Raw genomic sequence first — 20,536 nt, 5'->3', positions numbered from 1 at the left:
TGTTTATATTGAAATCACCTACATACAAATATTTTCTCTCAATCACATATATTTGTTGATACATAAGTAGTCTTAAAATATCTCTATTGTAAATGGGAAGAAAATGTTTTATATGACATTAATATTTTTTAATTATTTAATTTTTTTCGATGTCACTCATCTCCATTCGTCTTCCTATTATTACTTTAATGTTCGTAATATTAATAATTTTTTTAATGTATAACATTATTAGAGTGATTTTTTATTAATTTGATGTCATTGTATAAATTAAAGTAATTAAATTTAAATTTAAAAATTAAAGTAAAATTAAAATAATAAATAGCTTGATTGAGTTAAGTGCTTTATTAATAATCATATTAAACTAACGTAGAAAATAACTTAAAGAACATCATGATCATTATACAAATTATAAAACAAAAAAATGGTAAAATAGTATGTTTACAAAGTAAAATCAAAATAATAATTAATTTGATTGAGTTAAGTATACTATTAATTATCAAATTAAACTAATATGAAAAATGACAATAAAAAAAGGTAAAATAGTAAGTTTACAAATAAAAGTCACATATTTATAATAATAAAATAAAATAAAATAGATGTTAGTAATATTAGAAAATTTTTTAAATGTATAACATTATGATAAATTTATAAGTAAAATCAAAATAATAATTAATTTGATTGAGTTAAGTACACTATTAGTTATCATATTAAACTAATATGAAAAATGACTTAAAGAACCCTATGAACATGACAAAATATAAAACAAATAAAAGGGTAAAAAAAACTCACAAATGATAGTTAAGTACACTATTAATTAACATATTAAACTAACATAGAAAATTAATTAAAGAATCAAATGAACATGACAAAATATAAAATAAATAAAAGGGTAAAAAGGTAAGCTCACAATTCAAACTCATATATTTATAAAGTTTACAAATAAAAGTCACATATTTATAATAATAAAATAAAATAAAATAGATTTTAGTAATATTAGCAAATTTTTTAAATGTATAACATTATGATAAATTTATAAATAAAATCAAAATAATAATTAAATTTGATTGAGTTAAGTACACTATTAATTATCATATATTTATAAAGTTTACAAATAAAAGTCACATATTTATAATAATAAAATAAAATAAAATAGATGCTAGTAATATTAGCAATTTTTTTAAATGTATAACATTATGATAAATTTATAAGTAAAATCAAAATAATAATTAATTTGATTGAGTTAAGTACACTATTAATTATCATAACACACATACTTGTGACCTTTCATATCGGAGGAAAATGCATCGACAAGCAACATCAGACTTTGTAGCAAAGATTTTGGTTAGAAAATTTTAAAGGACAACTCAGTTTGCCTGAGCCAAAAACCATAATTACAATGATGCAAAATAAAGGTGTTGAAATTAGTTACTTCAAAGCATGGAGGGGAAGACAACTTGCTTTGGACAAGTTTACTTGGCAGTCCTGAAGGGAGTTATCGAATTATGCCTTCATATTTGTACATGATTGAACAAGTGAACAGATGCTCGAAAACTGATTTGGTGACAGATTCAACAAGTATATTTAAATATATGTTTCTAGCATACGGGACATGCATTGATGTATTTCGTAGAATGAGAAAAGTTATATATGTCGATGGAATATTTTTAAAATGCAAATATAAAGGTTGTTTACTTGTTGCTACAGCCCAAGATGGTGACTTTCATCAATTTCCTATAGCATGGGCCATTGTTGACTCTGAGAATGATGATTCATGGAATTGGTTTTTGCAGAAGTTGAAGGAGTTTATTAATGATGATCCTAACTTGGTAATCATTTCTGATAGACATGTATCTATTATTAATGTTGTTCGTACTGTATATGAGCATGCATCACATGTACATTGCTCGTGGCATCTTTCACAGAACCTTAAAAGAGTTTCTGGCGGAAAAGGTGGGATTGATTTGTTTATGAAAACATCATATGCATACAAAGTGTCTGAATTTGATGAGTTGTACGGATGTTTGAAAGAGAGGTATCCCAACATTGCATCGTATCTTGAAATGTATTTATCTCCTGACAAATGGTTATAGCTTATTCCCCTGGTGCTAGATACAATTTAATGACGACAAATGGGGTATAGTCAATAAATGAAAAAATTAAGACTGAAAGAGAGATGCCTATTGTAGCATTGTTGGATGCAATTCATAAATTAACTTCGAAGTGGTTCAACAAGCATCGAAATACAGCATGTTCAGCTACGACGACACTTACTCCATCGACATAGGCTATCTTGAGAGCTAATTTTACATTGTCACAACGGTTAAAAGCATATCAACTCAATGCATTTGAGTATCAAGTATATGGTGATGGGAAGGATGAAGTTGTTAATTTATCTGAGAGATCTTGTAGTTGTCGAGTGTTTCAAATTGATAAAATTCCATACGCTCATGCAATTGCAGTAATTTATGGGGCAAAATTAGATTTGTATGACTTTTGCTCGCCCTACTACTCATCACAAATGTGGGCCTTCGCTTATGCTGATACCATATATCCGGTGCCCATTGCAAATGAATGGAACATTCCAGATCATTTTAAATACAATGTACTTCCCCCGGATGTCAAGATGAAACGTGGTAGAGCACAAAAGGAAAGAATTCCTTCTATTGGGGAGTTTGGTCGGAAGCGAACTAAAAAATGTGGTGTATGTCATGAATCTGGCCATTGCCGGAAAAATGCCCTAAGAGATAGACTGATGTGTAGACGAGTTGTTCAATTTTTTGTTTACGATGTTTTTTTTGCATGTTGATTAGTTTTTGTCAAGTTTGTTGTTTGAACAGGTTGTGCATGCATATATAATTTGAATTGTCATTTACTGGTTTGATGCATATATATTCAGTCAGTTCAATGTGTTTAATCAATCGATTACTGTATGTAGTTCAGTAAGTTCAATGTGTTTCAGACTGATGTGTATTATTTTTTTGTCAAGTTTATTGTATGAACAGGATGTGCATACAGATATAATTTGAATTGTCATTTAGTGGTTTAATGCATATATATTCAGTATGTTCAATGTGTTTAATCAGTCGGTTAAACGTATATATATCTGTTGATTCAATGTTTTTAACCAGTCTGTTGCTGAATATATTTCAGTCGGTTCAATGCAAATATATTTAAGTGTTTAATCATTCAGTTAATGCATATATTTCAGTCAGTTCAATGTGTTCAATCAGTCAGTTAATGAAAATATATCAGTCAGTTAATGCAAATATATCAGTTGGTTCAAAGTGTTTAAAATCATTTGGTTTAAAAACATACATTTCAATTAACGTATAGCGTTTCAGTGGGATACACTCTTTATTTCGGTCGGTTATACCATACATTGTGGTCGTTTATACCATGTATTTCAGTCAGTTTAGCGTGTTTAATCATTTGGTTAATGTAAATATATCAGTTGGTCAAATGTAAAATCGATCGGCTTATGAAAATATATCGGTCGGTTAATGCAAGAATATCGATCGGTTAATAAATATTTTTACTAAATCAATCGGTATAATTACTAAATGTCATATAACTCTAATAGTCTATCTGATAGCAGTATAATCGACTGAAATTATATGTTACATATAGAGTATAGTTACTAAATGTCATACAACCCTAATTGTGTATAACAAATTGAAAGGATCGGTTAGAAGGTGATAATGGTTTAGAGAGGGGGGGGGGGGGGGGGGGGGGGGGGGTTGAATAAACACTCACGGATTATGTATATTTTTCGAAGATTGTGTTCAGTTTAGTGACAAACTGACACTCGGTATCTCGTCTGTCGATAACAATCAGTTTAACTGAAGAAAACAGTTGCGGAAGTAAACTGACTGAGAGATATAATAACTGACTGAAAATAATAACTGAAATGAAAATGCACACGGTTTGTTTCTGGATGTTCGGAGAATAGAATAACTCCTACGTCACCCCTTCTATCACGAAGATAGGATTTTCACTAAAAGACTTTGATCGAATACAAGAGTTGTACTGACCCACTTCAGTTTGGACTTAACACTGCCAAAACTGAAACTCTTAGTTCACAAAATCTTTTACAGTGCGTGACTGAATTTAACACGACTGAATAAATCTACCAAAGATTTCAAAGTGCTAGCAAGCTCGTAAATATAGCCTTGATTGTTACTGATATATTTGATAAGAGTGAGCTCTTGATATTTGAATACGAGTTGTGATTTTAGCAGCGTAACAGCAAGCTTGAATAGAATAGTAGTTCGTGTTGTCTTCTTCGACTGCTCTTCTCGCCTATTTTTATGCTTCTCTTCCAACGGTAACATTAAATAATATTTGAATCTTTATATCCGTTGATTGCCACGTCAATATTCCTCTGACAACCGTACATTGCAATCTCTGAAATGCGGCGTTCCACTAAGTAACTGTCTACTGTGTACTATTGTCAGTTGAATGTTATTTATCGATAACTGATGACGTGTTCAACTGAAGAATCAGCTGCTGGGCAATAGCTTGTGTGTTTTCGAGGCTATATTTACGAGCTTGCTAGCACTTTGAAATCTTTGGTAGATTTATTCAGTCGTGTTAAATTCAATCATGCACTGTAAAAGATTTTGTGAACTAAGAGTTTCAGTTTTGGCAGTGTTAAGTCCAAACTGAAGTGGGTCAGTACAACTCTTGTATTCGATCAAAGTCTTTTAGTGAAAATCCTATCTTCGTGATAGAAGGGGTGAAGTAGGAGTTATTCTATTCTCCGAACATCCAGAAACAAACCGTGTGCATTTTCATTTCAGTTATTATTTTCAGTCAGTTATTCTATCTCTCAGTCAGTTTACTTCAGCAACTGTTTTCTTCAATTAAACTGATTGTTATCGACTGACGAGATACCGAGTGTCAGTTTGTCACTAAACTGAACACAATCTTCGAAAAATATACATAATCTGTGAGTGTTTATTCAATCCCCCCTTCTAAACACTTATCACCTTCTAACCGATCCTTTCAAGTGGTATCAGAGTAGTTGTATCTCGTCTCAGAATATTTCTACTCAAACTGATTATCATGGCATCTTTCAATAAAATACTTTAAAATATTGTAGATAAAATAATTTTTCTAGTGTACAGATTCGGACAAAGAAAACAAATATCCTTCAACTAATAACTGACACCAGTTGTCTCTTCAGTTCTGATCCTCTCTTATTCCTTCATCAATCTATCTGCTTCCCCTTTTTTGTCAAGCACATCGACTTTTCGAGATAAAATTCTAACATCAGCTGCAATATCTTTGACAGCATTCAATACAGTGGTTTGCAGCAAGTCGATTTTCTTTGAAACAGACATCTCCATAGATTCAACTCGTTTGCTAATTTATTCTTGAGTTAGGGAGAGACTTCCACCTAAGCCTCTGTTCTTTTTAAGTTCGTCGATCGTAAAGGAGATAGAGGTCACATCAGTTTGAATTGACTTCAGTTTCCCTGAATTGAATTCACTTGAGGAGTTCAGCTTCAGAGAGTGAGCAAGTTGAGAGAGTTGAATTTCCTTAATTTCTTTCATCATCTTTGACATGTTGTTCTGAATGTCCTGAATCTCTTCAAGGACTAATTCCATTTCTGATGATGAATGAGGAGATACAGGTCCAGATGGCTCTGTTTCTTGTTCCTTGGTAGTTTGATCAAAGACCACCAAAATCCTGTCAGAAACTTCCGTTTCAGCATGTATTAGCTCTTGTAGATTCTGTGGAGGAGAAGAGATAGTAGGATGATCCAGTAAAGAAGATGGTTCTTCAGTTTGTTGAACTATTGGTACTTCAGTTTGCATATCTTCAGTTGAAACTGAGATCAGTTGAGCCTCTTCTGTAGAATTAAGAACTACCTATTCAGTCACAACCACCGACTAAACTGGTTCATAAAGTACTTCAAAATTAGCCATTTCGGTATGTTCTTCAGTTGCTTCAGTTTGAACATCTGCTGGTTTTTCAGTTGATGCAACATCTTCAGCTGTTCTGACTGTTTCTAAGCAGAATGTCATTCAAACTGACTCGATGACCTCATCTAGATTTGCCAATGTCAATTCAGCTTCAGAGTAAAGCTGTGGATTATAAGTAGGAGGTGTAGAAATTGGTGATGTTGGAGCATCTGAAGTGGGAGGAACAATTGCTTTTTGAGAAGAAGCAACACCGTCCTAAGGAGACTCTTGAACTAAATCTTCAGTTGAGAAGTCTTGAGTGGCTGCTGGGATGATTAACTCCTGAACCATTTCCCAATGTTTTATTTCCGTTTGCAGTCTGATGAGATCCGTTTCCAGTTGAGCATTGGACTGGTCGGATCAAATTTTTTCCGCAGCTTAGAAACTAACTTATGTAGTCTCTGTACTCTCATAAGATCGAAGAAATACTTCTTCCCTTCAAGAACTTGAGTAATAGTCAATGCCTTTACTGTCTTCATCACCACTTTTTCAAGATTAATAAACCTCCTCAGTTTGGATTTCTTCTGAAGTTCTTTGGCAAAGACATGAGTCCTGAATCTGACCCATTCATCAAAAATTTTGAGCTTCTCTGCTGCAAATTCATTAATCTCCAGCCAAATGAGATTAATGTGTGTCTGTATAGCATTTGTAGGTCTGGGCTCTTCTTGCATTTTTCCTTTGCCCTTTGGATCAGTCAGGATATGTGGAATGCTTAATCCTGAAGTAGTTGCATCAATGCCTTCTCTGATCACTACACCTTTTGGTCTGGCAAAAGGTAAAGGACTATATCCGGAGATTTTGATCAGTGGAGCCGTAACTCCAACAAGCTTCTTCTTGTCACTAGATTCAGTGACTTTCTTCTGTGGTAGAATCTTGGATAGAGGTAACTGATCCTCAGTTGAGGGTTCAGTTGGGATTGCTTTCAAAGGGACAACCCTGATGGGCTGTTGAGTTTCTGATACAGTCAACCTATCAGTTGGGAAAATGCCAACTATTTCAACAGGCTTGGTCTTCAAAGTCCGTGGTTTTTTGATGATCTTTGGAGATGGAGTCTCCTCAGAGTCAGATTTAGTTACAATCAACTTGCGTTTGATTGTCTTTTTCTGAACAGTTTTCTTCTTTTGGACTGATTTGGGAGCTTGTTCAGTCCCAATCTCCTTCTTGATCTTCAAGAATTGTTCATGAGACATTTCCAACTTTGATTTTGGTGGCTGAACGTTTTTGGCGTTGAAGATTTTCAGTTTTGATGATCTCTCTGAATCATCAGCCACCAGTCCTTTGACTTTCATCAAATAACTCAGTTGCACTGCGAATCCTTTGGACTGCTTGGTTGATTGAAACATATTCCTCAAGATATTGAAGATAAGATGCCTTCAGTTTAGTTTTCGACTAGCCATAATAACAGTAATGGCATGAAATTTCTCCAAGGTTAGTGCAGCAAATGATCATGCGTTCGCTAATAGTCCCTTGGCTACAATATCAGCCAACAACTGAACTTCTGGCTTCAGTTCCTTCTTTGGATCGGTGAGCAGAAAGTAGAGTTTGCATCTCTTCGAAATCAGATGCCTTTACTTCAGTAAGGTTTGCCAGCCCATCAGAAGGCAGCTGGAATGAATCGCAGAAGAACTGTTCCTCGATAGTCAGCAACTGACCATTCACAGTGGTGGTGTTATGTACGTTCTGATCGACGAAGCCATTAGCATAGAGATCTTGAATCTCTTTGGTATAAATTTCTTGGAAAGATAAACCCAGAAATTTCTTCAGTCCGGCCTCTTCTAGTTTAATGAAGATGTTCTTCACTGCGTCATCAGGGACAGTCATAACTGAATTGAAGTCAATAGCCATTGCGTTCATGATGTGAGCTGGAATCTGATTTGCCATTAGAACTGAATGATTTTCATTGAGAAAGAACGCTTGAATTTGCTTTTGCTATGAGAATCTTAGGTAAGCGTAAGAAAGAAAAACTGAAATGGAGCGGGCAAAGTACTTATGTACGTGACTGTTCAAATTCTTGGACACGTGTTAGTCCAGGAAATTTTGAATAAAAGACGTGTGTACGTGTGGTAAAAACGTGTGTTGAGAAGACATGGATTATATGGGTCCACGTTTCAACCTACTATTTGTTGAAAGACAGCATTTAATGCTTTGATAATCAGTCACGTCACTTAATATAGAATATTTTTCGATTTATCAGTTAATGTATCGGAGAAGATCAGTTAAATTAGCTCCTGACTGACCAGTTGAGAACTTAGTCAGTTCAGTTGAAAACTACCGACTATTGTCTTCTCAGTTAACTTTTTAAATCGTCATTCCCCCTCAATAAATGCATATATAAATTACGAGAAACTAAGCAAGGCGATTTAAAGTAAATCTTATGCTTAATCAACTGCCGTAATGATTTCGTCCTTTCAGCTTCCTTGACCCTGGGCTATAAATAAGAGTAACTCGGTTAGTTTCAATCATATTAGCAAATAATTATCCAAAACTTAAAATGGCAGGTGCAAGTAGCTCGAATACTCCTGATATGGCCAAAGCATTTATGGACTCAGCTATGGAGAAAAGAAATATTGCTATGGAAGATGAGGTCTTCCACAAGATTCTCCGACACTGGGAAAATCTTCAAGAACTCCAGTTCCTCTATGAGTGTGGAGAGGTTACCACCCCCAAACTGGTGGCAAAAATAAAGAAATATCGGCAGTGTTTGCGCGTTGTTGATGAGGTGGACTTCTTCGCAGATGAAGGTGTCTACCTACTAATGCTTCAGAAGGAAAGGAAGATCTTAGAGCATATAGCTGAATCAGATAGCTTCCTTAAGACTTCCACCGGAGGTTTAACCGGTTGGTTGGCCAAGTGGAGGTCTGTTGTTGAGGAAGAATATTTTGATGTACTCCGAGCTTATTTCTTTCAATGAATAAAATGATTATCTAGTTTATCTTTGTCTTTTGTCTTCCTGCAAGAGTTAATCTTAACAGTTGATAAGTAAATCACGAACTGAACATAGTAGTTGACAAATAACAAACTGACAAGCTGACATTAGTTAAGAATTAAGAACTGATAGATGACACAAATTAATTGATAACTGGCATATAAGCAGTAAAACTGATTATGATAAATCAATTAATCCTAGTATATTGCGAAAGTGAGAAAACTTAGTCTCGGGCAATGGTTTGGTGAAGATGTCAGTTGCTTGTTGTTCAGTTGAGACATATTCCAGTCTCATGTCCTTCTTCAAGGCATGATCTCTGATAAAGTGATGCCTGACATCTATGTGCTTGGTCCTAGAGTGAAGAACTGGATTGTAGGTTAATAGCAATCGTGCTTGTATTGTCACAAAATATGGGCGATTCTTTGGCAATGACTCCATAGTCTTTCAGTTGTTGCTGAATCCAGAGCAATTGAGCACAGCAACTCCCAGCAGCAAGATATTCTGCTTCAGTTGTGGAAGTAGCAATGGATGTCTGCTTCTTGCTAAACCAAGAGATCAGTCTGTCTCCTAGAAACTGACATGATCCACTTGTACTTTTTCGATCAAGCTTACATCCTGCATAATCTGCATCAGAATATCCAACTAGATTGACAGAGGAGTCTTTAGAATATCACAACCCAACATTTTGAGTGCCTTTCAAATATTTTAAAATACGTTTGGCAGCTGAAAAATGTGATTGCTTAGGGTTTGCTTGAAATCTAGCACACATACAGCCATCAAATACAATATCAGGACGACTAGCAGTTAGGTATAATAATGAACCTATTAAATCTCTGTAAAGTGTCGCCTCAACTGATATTCCCCCTTGATCAGTATCTAGTTTAACTGATGAACTCATGGGAGTACTTGCAGCTGAACACGATTCCATGCCAAATTTATTCAGCAACTCCTTCGTGTATTTATTCTGATTGATAAAAGTGCCTGTCTCCAGTTGCTTCACTTGCAGTCAAAGAAAAAATGTGAGTTCACCCATCATGCTCATTTCAAATTTATCCTGCATCAACTTAGCAAATTTCTCGCATAATTTGGGGTTAGTTGACCCAAATATAATGTCATCAACATAAATTTGAACGAGTAAAATGTGATCATTCTTTGAAAATTTGAACAATGTCTGATCAACTGATCCAACAGAAAAATCGTGATCAGTTAGAAATTTCTAAAGAGTTTCATACCAAGCTCTTGGAGCTTGTTTAAGACCATATAAGGATTTGTTCAAATGGTAGACATGATCAGGAAAAAGGTGATTGATGAAACCTGGAGGTTGTTCAACATAGACTTCTTCTTGCAATGACCATTCAGGAATGCACTCTTTACATCCATCTGGTAGACTTTGAAATTCTTGAATGAGCATAGGCAAGGAATATTCTGATAGCTTCCAGTCTTGCAACTGGTGCATATGTTTCATCATAGTCAATTTATTCTTCTTTCCTGTACCCTTGTGCTACCAGTCTCGCCTTGTTGCACACAAATGAACCATCTTCGTTCAGTTTATTCATGTACTCCCATTTTGTACCTATAACAGTTTTTGAAATTGGTCTTGGAACTAGGTTCCAGACATTGTTATGGGTAAACTGATTCAGCTCCCCTTGCATTGCATTTGTTCAGTTTGGATCAGCAAGAGCTTCATCAGTTTTCTTCGGTTCCAATTGCGATACGAAAGCTGAATGAATAAATAAATTGAGCATTTGATTTCTAGTTCTTACTGGGTCAGATGGATTACCTATCATCAATTTTGGAGGATGTGATTTCTTCCATCTGAGTTCAGCGTTTGTTGCTTCTGTATCAGCAACTACTTCTGTCGGCAACTGAATGTTTTCAGTTTCAGTAGGAACTGTTTCAGTTGGTAACTGAATATCATTTGTTTGCTCTACCAACTGATTTTCAGGAACTACTTCCTGTTCAACTGATTGATCCACAATTTCAGGTTCAGGTGTTTGAAGGATGTTTCGATTGATATGATTTTCTTCTTCATGATCATCCTCCAAACTGATATCTGTAAATCGATCAACTAGCTCAACTGGATCAGTTGGCTTATCAGTTAGTACAGTTTCATAAAAAACAACATGTATAGACTCTTCAACATTTAGTGTGCTCTTGTTAAACACTCTATAAGCTTTGCTGACTGATGAATATCCCAGAAATATTCCCTCTGCAGATTTAGCATCAAAGGCTTTTAAATGATTTTTTCCATTGTCAAGAATAAAACATCTGCAGCCGAATATTTTGAAGTAAGAAACCACACTTTTTCGTCCATGCTAGATCTCATAAGGTATTTTCATATGATTTTTATTAATTATCGATCTGTTCTGAGTATAGCACGCAGTGTTTACTGTCTCTGCCCAAAACCTTTGAGAAATATCAGAATCAGCAAGCATTGTTCTAGCAGCTTCTTTAAGGGTTCGATTTCTCCTCTCACCTACACTATTTTGCTGAGGAGTTCTAGCTGCTGAGAGCTCATGCTTAATTCCAGCATTTTCTAAAAAATATGAAAGAATTTGATTGATGAATTCAGTTCCTCGATCGGATCTGATTCTATCAATTCCAAGTGATTTCTCATTTAATAGTCTTTTGAAAAGCTTGATCAGTTGTGCAGCAGTTTGGTCTTTGGATTTTAGAAAAATAACCCAATTAAATCTTGAAAAATCATCCACAACCACCAAGGTGTATTTCATTCCCCCTAAGCTCATGACTGGTATTGGACCAAATAGATCCTTATGTAACAGCTCTAAGTATCGGGAAGAAGATTTACTGCCCTTGTTTTTAAAAGAAGATTCTACTTGTTTACCAAACTGACATGCTGAACAAATTTTATCTTTGGTAAAATCCATTTTGGGCAAACCAGTGACAAGATCGTGATTTCTCAGATATGCAATAGATTTAAAGTTCAGGTGGTTTAATCTCTTATGCCAAAACCAGTTTTTAGAAGATTTTGAAGCAATAAAACATACTGATGCATAAGGTTGATCATTCCAACTGACTTTGTAAGTGTTTCCACACCATTTGCCAGTTAGGATGACCTCATCAGTTGAGTCTCTGACTGAACAAGAATGTTTGTCAAACTGAACTGAGAATCCATTATCGCATAACTGACTAATGCTAATCAGATTATACTTGAGATTCTCAACTAATAAAACATTATTAATGATAAAGTTACCATGAATAAGCTTACCCTTACCCACAGTTTTACCTTTGGAATTATCTCTGAAACTGATGTTTGGTCCAGTGTAATTGATCAGTTGAGATAACAAGTTTGCATCTCCCGTCATGTGTCGTGAGCATCCACTACCCAAGTACCAGATTGATTCCTTGCTTGTACCTGTTACCTGCAATCACACACAAGATATAATTTTGGTACCCTTATTTATTTGGGTCCTACACTGATTAGTCCTTTAGGAATCCAGACTTGGATTAGTCTGATGACTGTCCAGTTGTTGTATTCCAGATGGTCTTTCTCGATTTGTGTGTGCTTGGTGTGTAGTGTGCAGGTGAGACAACATGTGATTTAGCTTTGTTCAACTGATTGTTCAGCCGATACCTTTTCTGAACTAGCTTGTTGTTATAGTAATTGGAGTAGCCATTTGAATAATTCCTGCTGAATCTTTTTGACGACTGACTGCGTGAGTCAGTTAAAACTGTTGGGCTATAACCAATACCATATCTTCTAGCCTTGTTCGTACTTTCAGTAGGCTGTTCAACTAGTTTACTTGGCTCAGGTTGTTCTTGTACCACAACTGATTTGACAAAGTGAATGTATTTTCCTTTATCCATATTCAGTTTTGGTCGAGTATCATTGGAAGACATTTCATCTTGGTTACTGAACCCTAAACCAGTTTTATCAGTAACTGATTTCTGTGAGTTCTGTATTTCAGTTAATGCAGCAGATGATTTGTTCCACGCCTGAATGAGCTCAGTTTGCTTTGAATTTTCAAGCATCAACTTCTGAATCATTGATTGATTCCTGCTTCTTTCAGCATTGAGCTCAGCAATCTCCCTTTTTAAACTCAACTCATCAACTGATTCATCAGTTTTAGTTTTATTGTCTATGAGATCAGTTTGCTTTGCTCTGGCCTTTTCAAAAGATAAGGCAAGCTTGTGGTACTCATTAACCATGTCATGAAGAGTTGAAATAAGTTCTTCTCTAGTGAAATCAGTTGAGGTGAAGTCAAATACATGTTGAATGCTTGACTCCACTTCTGTATCACCAGCCATTAGACACTTCACTTCTTCTTCACATCACTGGAACTGCATGAGGTTTCTGGCTCTGACTCCTCGCTGTCAGTTTCTGCCCATTTAGATTTACTTTCTTCAGCTAAGAGCACCTCATGCTTCTTCCTGAAAGACTTCTTATAATCCTTAGATCTCTTTTTGTGCTCATATGACTTCTTCTTTCTTTCAGTCGAGCCTTGACTATCCTTCTTGGGTTTGGTACAGTCAGCAATGAAGTGACCGGATTTGCCACAGTTGTAGCAAGCATTTGATTTCTCTTTAGAATTGTTTCTTTGATAATGCTTCTGAAAATTCCCTTGATTTTTCCTCATAAACCTTCCGAATTTTTTGATGAACAATGACATAGCATCATTGCTCAGTTGATCAGCAACCTTCTCGACTGAACCAGTTGGTTCTGTTCTGACAGCAGCTAAGGCAGTTGTGGCTACTGGAGTAAAAGGTTCTCCTTCTCGAGTTTGCAGCTCAAACTCATAGGCCTTCATATCAGCGAATAGGTCATGAAGCTCAACCTTGTTTAGATCCTTGGATTCCCTCATTGCCATGGTCTTAACGTCCCACTCCTTGGGAAGACCTCTGATCACTTTTAATGCAGCTTCTTTGTTGGTATGCACTTTTCCAATTGCATTTAGCTCATTGATGATACAACTGACTCTTTCATCATACTCTTGCATCGATTCTCCAGTTCTCATCTTTATGTTGTCAAACTTCTGAACAGCAACAGAAAGTTTATTCTCTTTTGTTTGTTCATTTCCTACACAAAGCTGGATCAATTTTTCCCAAATCTCCTTAGCTGTCTTACACATCTTGATTTTGCTGAAAGTTACTTTATCCAGCATTTTGTATAGTATATCCTTTGCCACATTCTCCAAATTTGCTTTTCTTTTATGCAGCAGTCCATTCATCTCTAGGCTTTTCAATTCTATGAGGTGCCCCATCGGTGATTGAAACTGCTGTGTTGGCTTTCAATATTTTCATTGGACCTTTAGAAATGACATACCACATGTCATCATCTTGTGCAGCTAAGTGAGTCTGCATCCTGATTTTCCAATCATCGAAGTCTTCTCTAGAGAACATAGGAATTTTATTGAAAGATACCATGATAATCAGTTTGAGTAGAAATATTCTGAGACGAGATACAACTACTCTGATACCACTTGAAAGGATCGGTTAGAAGGTGATAAGTGTTTAGAAGGGGGGGATTGAATAAACACTCACAGATTATGTATATTTTTCGAAGATTGTGTTCAGTTTAGTGACAAACTGACACTCGGTATCTCGCCAGTCGATAACAATCAGTTTAATTGAAGAAAACAGTTGCGGAAGTAAACTGACTGAGAGATAGAATAACTGACTGAAAATAATAACTGAAATGAAAATGCACATGGTTTGTTTCTGGATATTCGGAGAATAGAATAACTCCTACGTCACCACTTCTATCATGAAGATAGGATTTTCACTAAAAGACTTTGATCGAATACAAGAGTTGTACTGACCCACTTCAGTTTGGACTTAACACTGCCAAAACTGAAACTCTTAGTTCACAAAAACTTTTACAGTGTGTGACTGAATTTAACACGACTGAATAAATCTACCAAAGATTTCAAAGTGCTAGCAAACTCGTAAATATAGCCTTGATTGCTATTGATATATCTGATAAGAGTGAGCTCTTGATATTTGAATACGAGTTGTGATTTTAGCAGCGTAACAGCAAGCTTGAATAGAATAGTAGTTTGTGTTGTCTTCTTCGACTACTCTTTAGGCTTATCTTCCAACGATAACATTAAATAATATTTGAATCTTTATATCCGTTGATTGCCACGTCAATATTCCTCTGACAACCGTACACTGCAATCTCTGAAATGCGGCGTTCCACTAAGTAACAGTCTATTGTGTACTATTGTCGGTTGAATGTTCTTTCCCGATAACTGATGACGTGTTCATCTGAAGAATCAGTTGCTGGGCAATAGCTTGTGTGTTTTCGACTGAATATATCATCGACTGATAGGTTTACGACTGATCAGTCAATTGTCTTGAAAATTCAGTTATCAATTGCCTTTAATATTGATTTGCGAAGCCTGGTTACTTGATCAGTTAGTCCAATAAATTTGATGCTTAGTTTTGTCAAATCACTGAAATTTAGTTTCCAACACAAATCAATCACATATAGAGTATAGTTTCTAAATGTCATATAACTCTAATGATCTATGAGATAGTCAGATGATTTATAAGGTTGAAATGACATTCTCATCGATTGCTCATTACAAATCAATCATATACAGAGTATAGTTACTAAATGTCATATTTTAGTCGGTTAATGAAACTTTAGTTGGTTTAGTGTGTTTAATCAGTCGGTCAAAGCATATGTTTCAGTCGGTTAATAAAATATTTCAGTTGGTTCAATGTGTTTAATTAGTCAGTTAATGAATATATTTTAGTCGGTTAAAAAATATATTTGGACATTTGGATTCTTGAACTCATCTAATCGCTTGAACATACTTAATACTCCGTCTTCAATCATCATCAAAGCTGTACGATCGAGTATAGTTACTAAATTAATCACATATAGAGTATAGTTACTAAATGTCATATAACTCTAATGGCTTGTATGTGTGTTATGTTAATGTTAATGATGTTTAAAAGCATGATTATGGTTATGAGAACATGGAATGAAAGTTTGTTGAAGTATATGTTTGTTTGGTTGGTTCGAATTGTGGCGGTAGTTACGGGTTTTAGCATAAATATTTGGATATTGATTCAAATGATATGAGGTTTCTTCCATTAGATAGCTAAGATATAATACTACAACTTTCCTTACCCGGGGTCCGTGTATTTAACTTTTGGCAGCCGTAATGGCACGGACCCTTACACGGACACTTACCTAGGGTCCGTGTATGTGCAATTTTCCCAAAAAAAGGATGATATTTCAGTAAGTTCAATGGGTTTAATCGGTCGGTTATTGCATATGTTTCAGTCGGTTAAAAAAATATTTCAGTTGGTTCTGTGGGTTTTATCAGTCGGTTAATTCATATGTTTCAGTCGATTAATAAATATTTCAGTTGCTTCCGTGGATTTTATCAGTCGGTTAATTCATATGTTTCAGTCGATTAAAAAAATATTTCAGTTGGTTCAATGGGTTTTATCAGTCGGTTAATGAATATGTTTAGTCGGTTAATAAATTATATCAGTTGGTGCCACATGCATTTCAGTCAGTCCAACACACCCACAAAATCATTCATAAAAAACATCATTCAACCATACATCACTTCGACAAACCCATTTCAAATCTATTACATTTGAGAGACCATCACATCAACATAAATTCCGAGAGACTCACATCATACAAAATCATTGCAACTTTATAAAATCCATTCACCATACCATACAGATGTTGCTAAATAATTTCTATATGAATTCACAATCTGATCATTCAATGAATATGGAGACTGCTGAGACAACTCCACCTCAAATGTCTTGATCATCCATGCACCGCAATCAGAACTGTAAAATAAATTATTTTAAACTCATAAAAATATATTGAGATCAAATTATATAGTAGATCGTGTATTCTTTTTTAAAAAAATCCAAAAATTCAAAAACATACCTGCTGGCATTTTGCAGAAAATCTTTGGGCCGTGCTACTGTCCAAATGTCTGGAATCTTGACCTTGCAATAATGTAGAAGATGTTGAACTACATCTTCAACCGGCTCAATATAAACATTCATTTCAGCATCTGTGTAGCAACTATGATTGCAATCATACATAGTAATGATTCTATCTTTCATGTTCACTACAACTGCTACCCAATGTATAGGCAAATTTAATGGAATCAATACGAAAGATGCATTTGCCCATGGTACTGAACTCCAACGACGACAATATCCATCAACATAGCGAAATAAATTCTTCCACTTGCTATTTTCAAAATCATCAGAAGCATTACGATATGCGAAGACTATATCTTGAGAAAAATATGGATCTATTATGGCAATACTTTCTTAATGGAAACACATTGCACCGGTTCAAATGAACCATTGTAAGGACCGGTATAACCAAGTGCTGCCAAAGCAGGTGTCTCGGGTAGCTGTACATATGGAGAGCGACAAAATTGAGATTTCGTACTCTTTCGAGCATCTACATATGTAATGCATGTGTTTTAGATACTAGTACATATCGTCAAATCATAATTCCAAAAAAATAAGAATAGAGTACAACACATACCCTTGTGAACTACGAGAGATGGTGTGATTTCCTGTGGTAATGGCTTATCGTTAACAAACATAGTTGCTACATCACCAGCACCAACTAGGCTAGCATGTGCAGCTTCTTTATCACCACATTCAACGATAGAGGTTTTTTGTGGCTCACCTACAACTAAAATAAAGTATTGTATCATAATAAAATAAATGATTATTTCAAATATATAATTTACAGACACTTAACACATATTACTATTCTTTTTCTTGGACCATGCGTAGAAAATAATCCGTTCTCCAAATCGTTGTCGTTTGGTGGAAGGTGGCTCATCTACGATTCAACAAATAAATCAAGTTAAATAAAAATATGTAAACGTTTAAATTAAAATTTGAAAATCAAGCGTACGATGATGGGTGGCATTGTTAAGTGGATCAAACACTTCTTCCTCTCGGCTCATTCCTTCATTCAAGTCTCGATTGACAGAAGTTACATCTTTCACCGGGTTATCTATGATTTAACAAAATTAAATATCATTAGTGAAATAAAAAATGTTGGAACTTTTCAAGTTCGCAATCTTGATTTTGATGTTAACAAAACTTTTTATTGTGTTTCTAACATATTTACTCAAGTGTGAAGATTATTAAAACAAGAAGCAAGCCGAAACTAAATTCTGCACAAACTGAATTTCTGGTAAGTTTCGGTGTTTTGATGATATCTCTTAAGTGGATGATCCAAATGACAATCCGTCAACTGAACTGATTAGAAAACTCAATTTGAAACAAATCGTATTTCACGTCAGTTGGGCAAAATCGGATGTTATCATGGTCTAACTGATCACTGAATTACCGAACTGATCACACAAAAACAGCAATCAGTTGGGTTTGAGCAGTTGCGGTATTTTGGTCATATCTCTCAGCTCATTCATCGAAATGAAGCGATTTAGTATGCGTTGGAAAGATAAGACAAAGATCTATAAATTATCTTCAGAAGTCAAAGTCTGAATCGAAGTTTAAGATGCTGATAAATGACGATGAAGCTACTGGTTCTGCGCAAACTATAATCAGTTAGGCTGATTTCAGCACACCAACTGAAACTGAACTAGACCAACTGAACTGAACCAGCTGCTGACCAACTGAACCAGTTTCTGATCAACTGAACCAGACCAACTGAACCAGTTGAACTGAACGACCAGTTGAGTTGATCCAGTCGGGAAAATGTCCAGCAAGGAGAATTTGACCGTTTCAATTTCAGAAACAGTACAGAAACTTTTCAAACGGTCATAATTGAACGACCAGTTGAGTTGACCAGTCGGGAAAATGTCCAGCAAGGAGAATTTGACCGTTTCAATTTCAGAAACAGTACAGAAACTTTTCAAACGGTCATATTCTTGTGTCTAACGTATATATCATTGTTGGAGCTTATAAATACAACATCTTGAAGATCAAACAAGAGCTTTTGAAGTGGATTCAAAGCATGAGCAGTTAGCATTAAGAAATCAGCTAGTTGAGAGCACAAGCTCTTGTGTGAGGATACATTTGAGATGTACACTGTAAAGGATAAATTTCTCACACACAATCACTCACATATACAAGAGAGTTGAACTTCAAAGTTTAGTTGAGTGAGTTTTCACACAAAGACGTAAAACAATGTGTTTGTAGTCTTTGCATATGAGACATTAAACAATATGCTGATTGTGAGGTGCTGCCTACAATCTTGAGTGCTAGAAGTTCAGTTTAGGCAGTGGGTAAGTCCTAGCTGAATGGGTTTGTACAAGGTGTTGTATAAATCAAAGTCTTCTAGTGAATTCTTCCCAAGGGGAAGAAAGGGTGACGTAGGAGCTTTTGAAGTCTTGGAACATCCATAAACAAATTCGTGTCTATTTGTTTATTGCATTTACTTATTATTTTCATAGTTTTAAAGATGCATTGTTGAAACATTTTATGTGTTCTTCAAATACCAAAATATTGGATACCAAATGTTTGATAAAATGCTTCAACTAAAATATTTTTATTCATTCAACTTGCATATATTTTAAATGGTTTACAAAATATTTAATCGGTTTCTACGAAGAATTATTTCGAGTATTTTCCGCTTGGTTTGAACACCAAACTCGATTTAAGTGTTCAATATCTCAAGAACCGAGCTATTGTAGCTCATCGGTGATCCCCCCATCGATCCTATCAAAAAAGCATACTACAATTTGGATTTAAAAGAAAATATACCAAGATGTGTAAGAGGAGATATGAATGGTTCAACAATCGCCTCTTGCCCAAGAGTCACTCTTTGATTGGAAACAGTTGTCCCTGGCTCACCTACAATTAAAAAAAAAACATATTATTATAATCAGATAAATAATTATCTCTAACATTTTAAAACTCACAGAGCTTACATTTTTCATGGGTCTTCTTTTTCTTAGATTGTGCAAAGACAGTGGTTGGTTCATCCAAACGTCTTTTGGATGAACTTGAAATGTTCAAAACTTCCATTATACGTTCAAGTTTGCTATCCAAATTTGAAATCATATCTTTCAACTCCACAAAGTTTCTGTCCACGTGCTCTTGTAAAGCTTTAACTTGTCCACTAGTATCTGATTTGCCGAGGACATCATCTCGTTCGACTTGATGGGATTGTTTTTCTAATGCTTTCTTGGCTGGACAAAGTTTAGAAGACCTCTTTGACTTATTTTTGGGACAAAGTTTTCTTTCATGGACTTTTTCTTTGGAATGAATGGTCTCTTTAGATTCACAAAGAGTGGGATTCTTAGTGCAGTACACAGATTTTCAGTCCAACAACAATAAATTAATATAGGACAAATGGGAATCTGTACAAGAATCTTCAATGAAAATATTTCTAATAAAAGGAGCAATATATTCTCGATCTGTAGGTGACAAAATACTCCTAACAATATGTAAATTTAACATATTTTAAATTAGCAATACACAAATAGAAAATATATTAATAAAACTAAATTATATGCTAAATACACTAACCTTTTTACCACTCTTTGATGCATCTAAAATGTCAATATATCTAGGAGATCCTTTTTTTGACCAGTTGTTGGAAATCCATTGGCACATGCGTGGAAGAGATGTATTGTCTCCTTCTCTTTGTTTCGCAAAACGCTCCCCAATACCACGAAAGCATTCGTATGCAAGAATCTAA

The 20,536-nt window shown here is 35.0% G+C and overlaps 2 protein-coding genes across 3 annotated transcripts; one reads left to right on the top strand and one right to left on the bottom strand.

The window, feature by feature from the left end:
- The first annotated feature begins 1,631 nt into the window (after window positions 1–1,631).
- LOC142528314 (uncharacterized) lies at window positions 1,632–2,806 on the top strand. Its single transcript, XM_075633356.1, has 3 exons — window positions 1,632–1,950; window positions 2,091–2,134; window positions 2,285–2,806. The coding sequence occupies exons 1-3, from the start codon at window positions 1,632–1,634 to the stop codon at window positions 2,804–2,806; spliced, it is 885 nt and encodes a 294-aa protein (XP_075489471.1).
- A 13,573-nt stretch (window positions 2,807–16,379) lies between these two features.
- On the bottom strand, window positions 16,380–20,342 carry LOC142528205 (uncharacterized). 2 transcript variants are annotated; one of them, XM_075633228.1, is made up of 7 exons: window positions 19,764–20,342; window positions 19,597–19,686; window positions 17,780–17,881; window positions 17,630–17,704; window positions 17,399–17,551; window positions 16,781–17,311; window positions 16,380–16,677 (listed from the first exon to the last, which is right to left on the bottom strand). In XM_075633228.1, exons 1-6 carry the CDS (start codon window positions 19,894–19,896, stop codon window positions 17,160–17,162), a joined length of 705 nt encoding a protein of 234 aa, XP_075489343.1. In that variant the 5' UTR covers window positions 19,897–20,342; the 3' UTR covers window positions 16,380–16,677; window positions 16,781–17,159. The 2 variants fall into 2 exon arrangements, with proteins under 2 accessions (XP_075489343.1, XP_075489344.1); XM_075633229.1 differs by lacking the exon at window positions 17,630–17,704 and having other exon boundaries at window positions 19,764–20,339.
- Window positions 20,343–20,536: the final 194 nt, after the last annotated feature.

This window comes from Primulina tabacum, chromosome 16 (genome assembly GCF_025594145.1).
Source record: "Primulina tabacum isolate GXHZ01 chromosome 16, ASM2559414v2, whole genome shotgun sequence".
NCBI lineage: Eukaryota > Viridiplantae > Streptophyta > Magnoliopsida > Lamiales > Gesneriaceae > Primulina > Primulina tabacum.
Note: the sequence above shows the minus strand (reverse complement) of the source record. Positions and strands in the feature narration are given on the sequence as shown.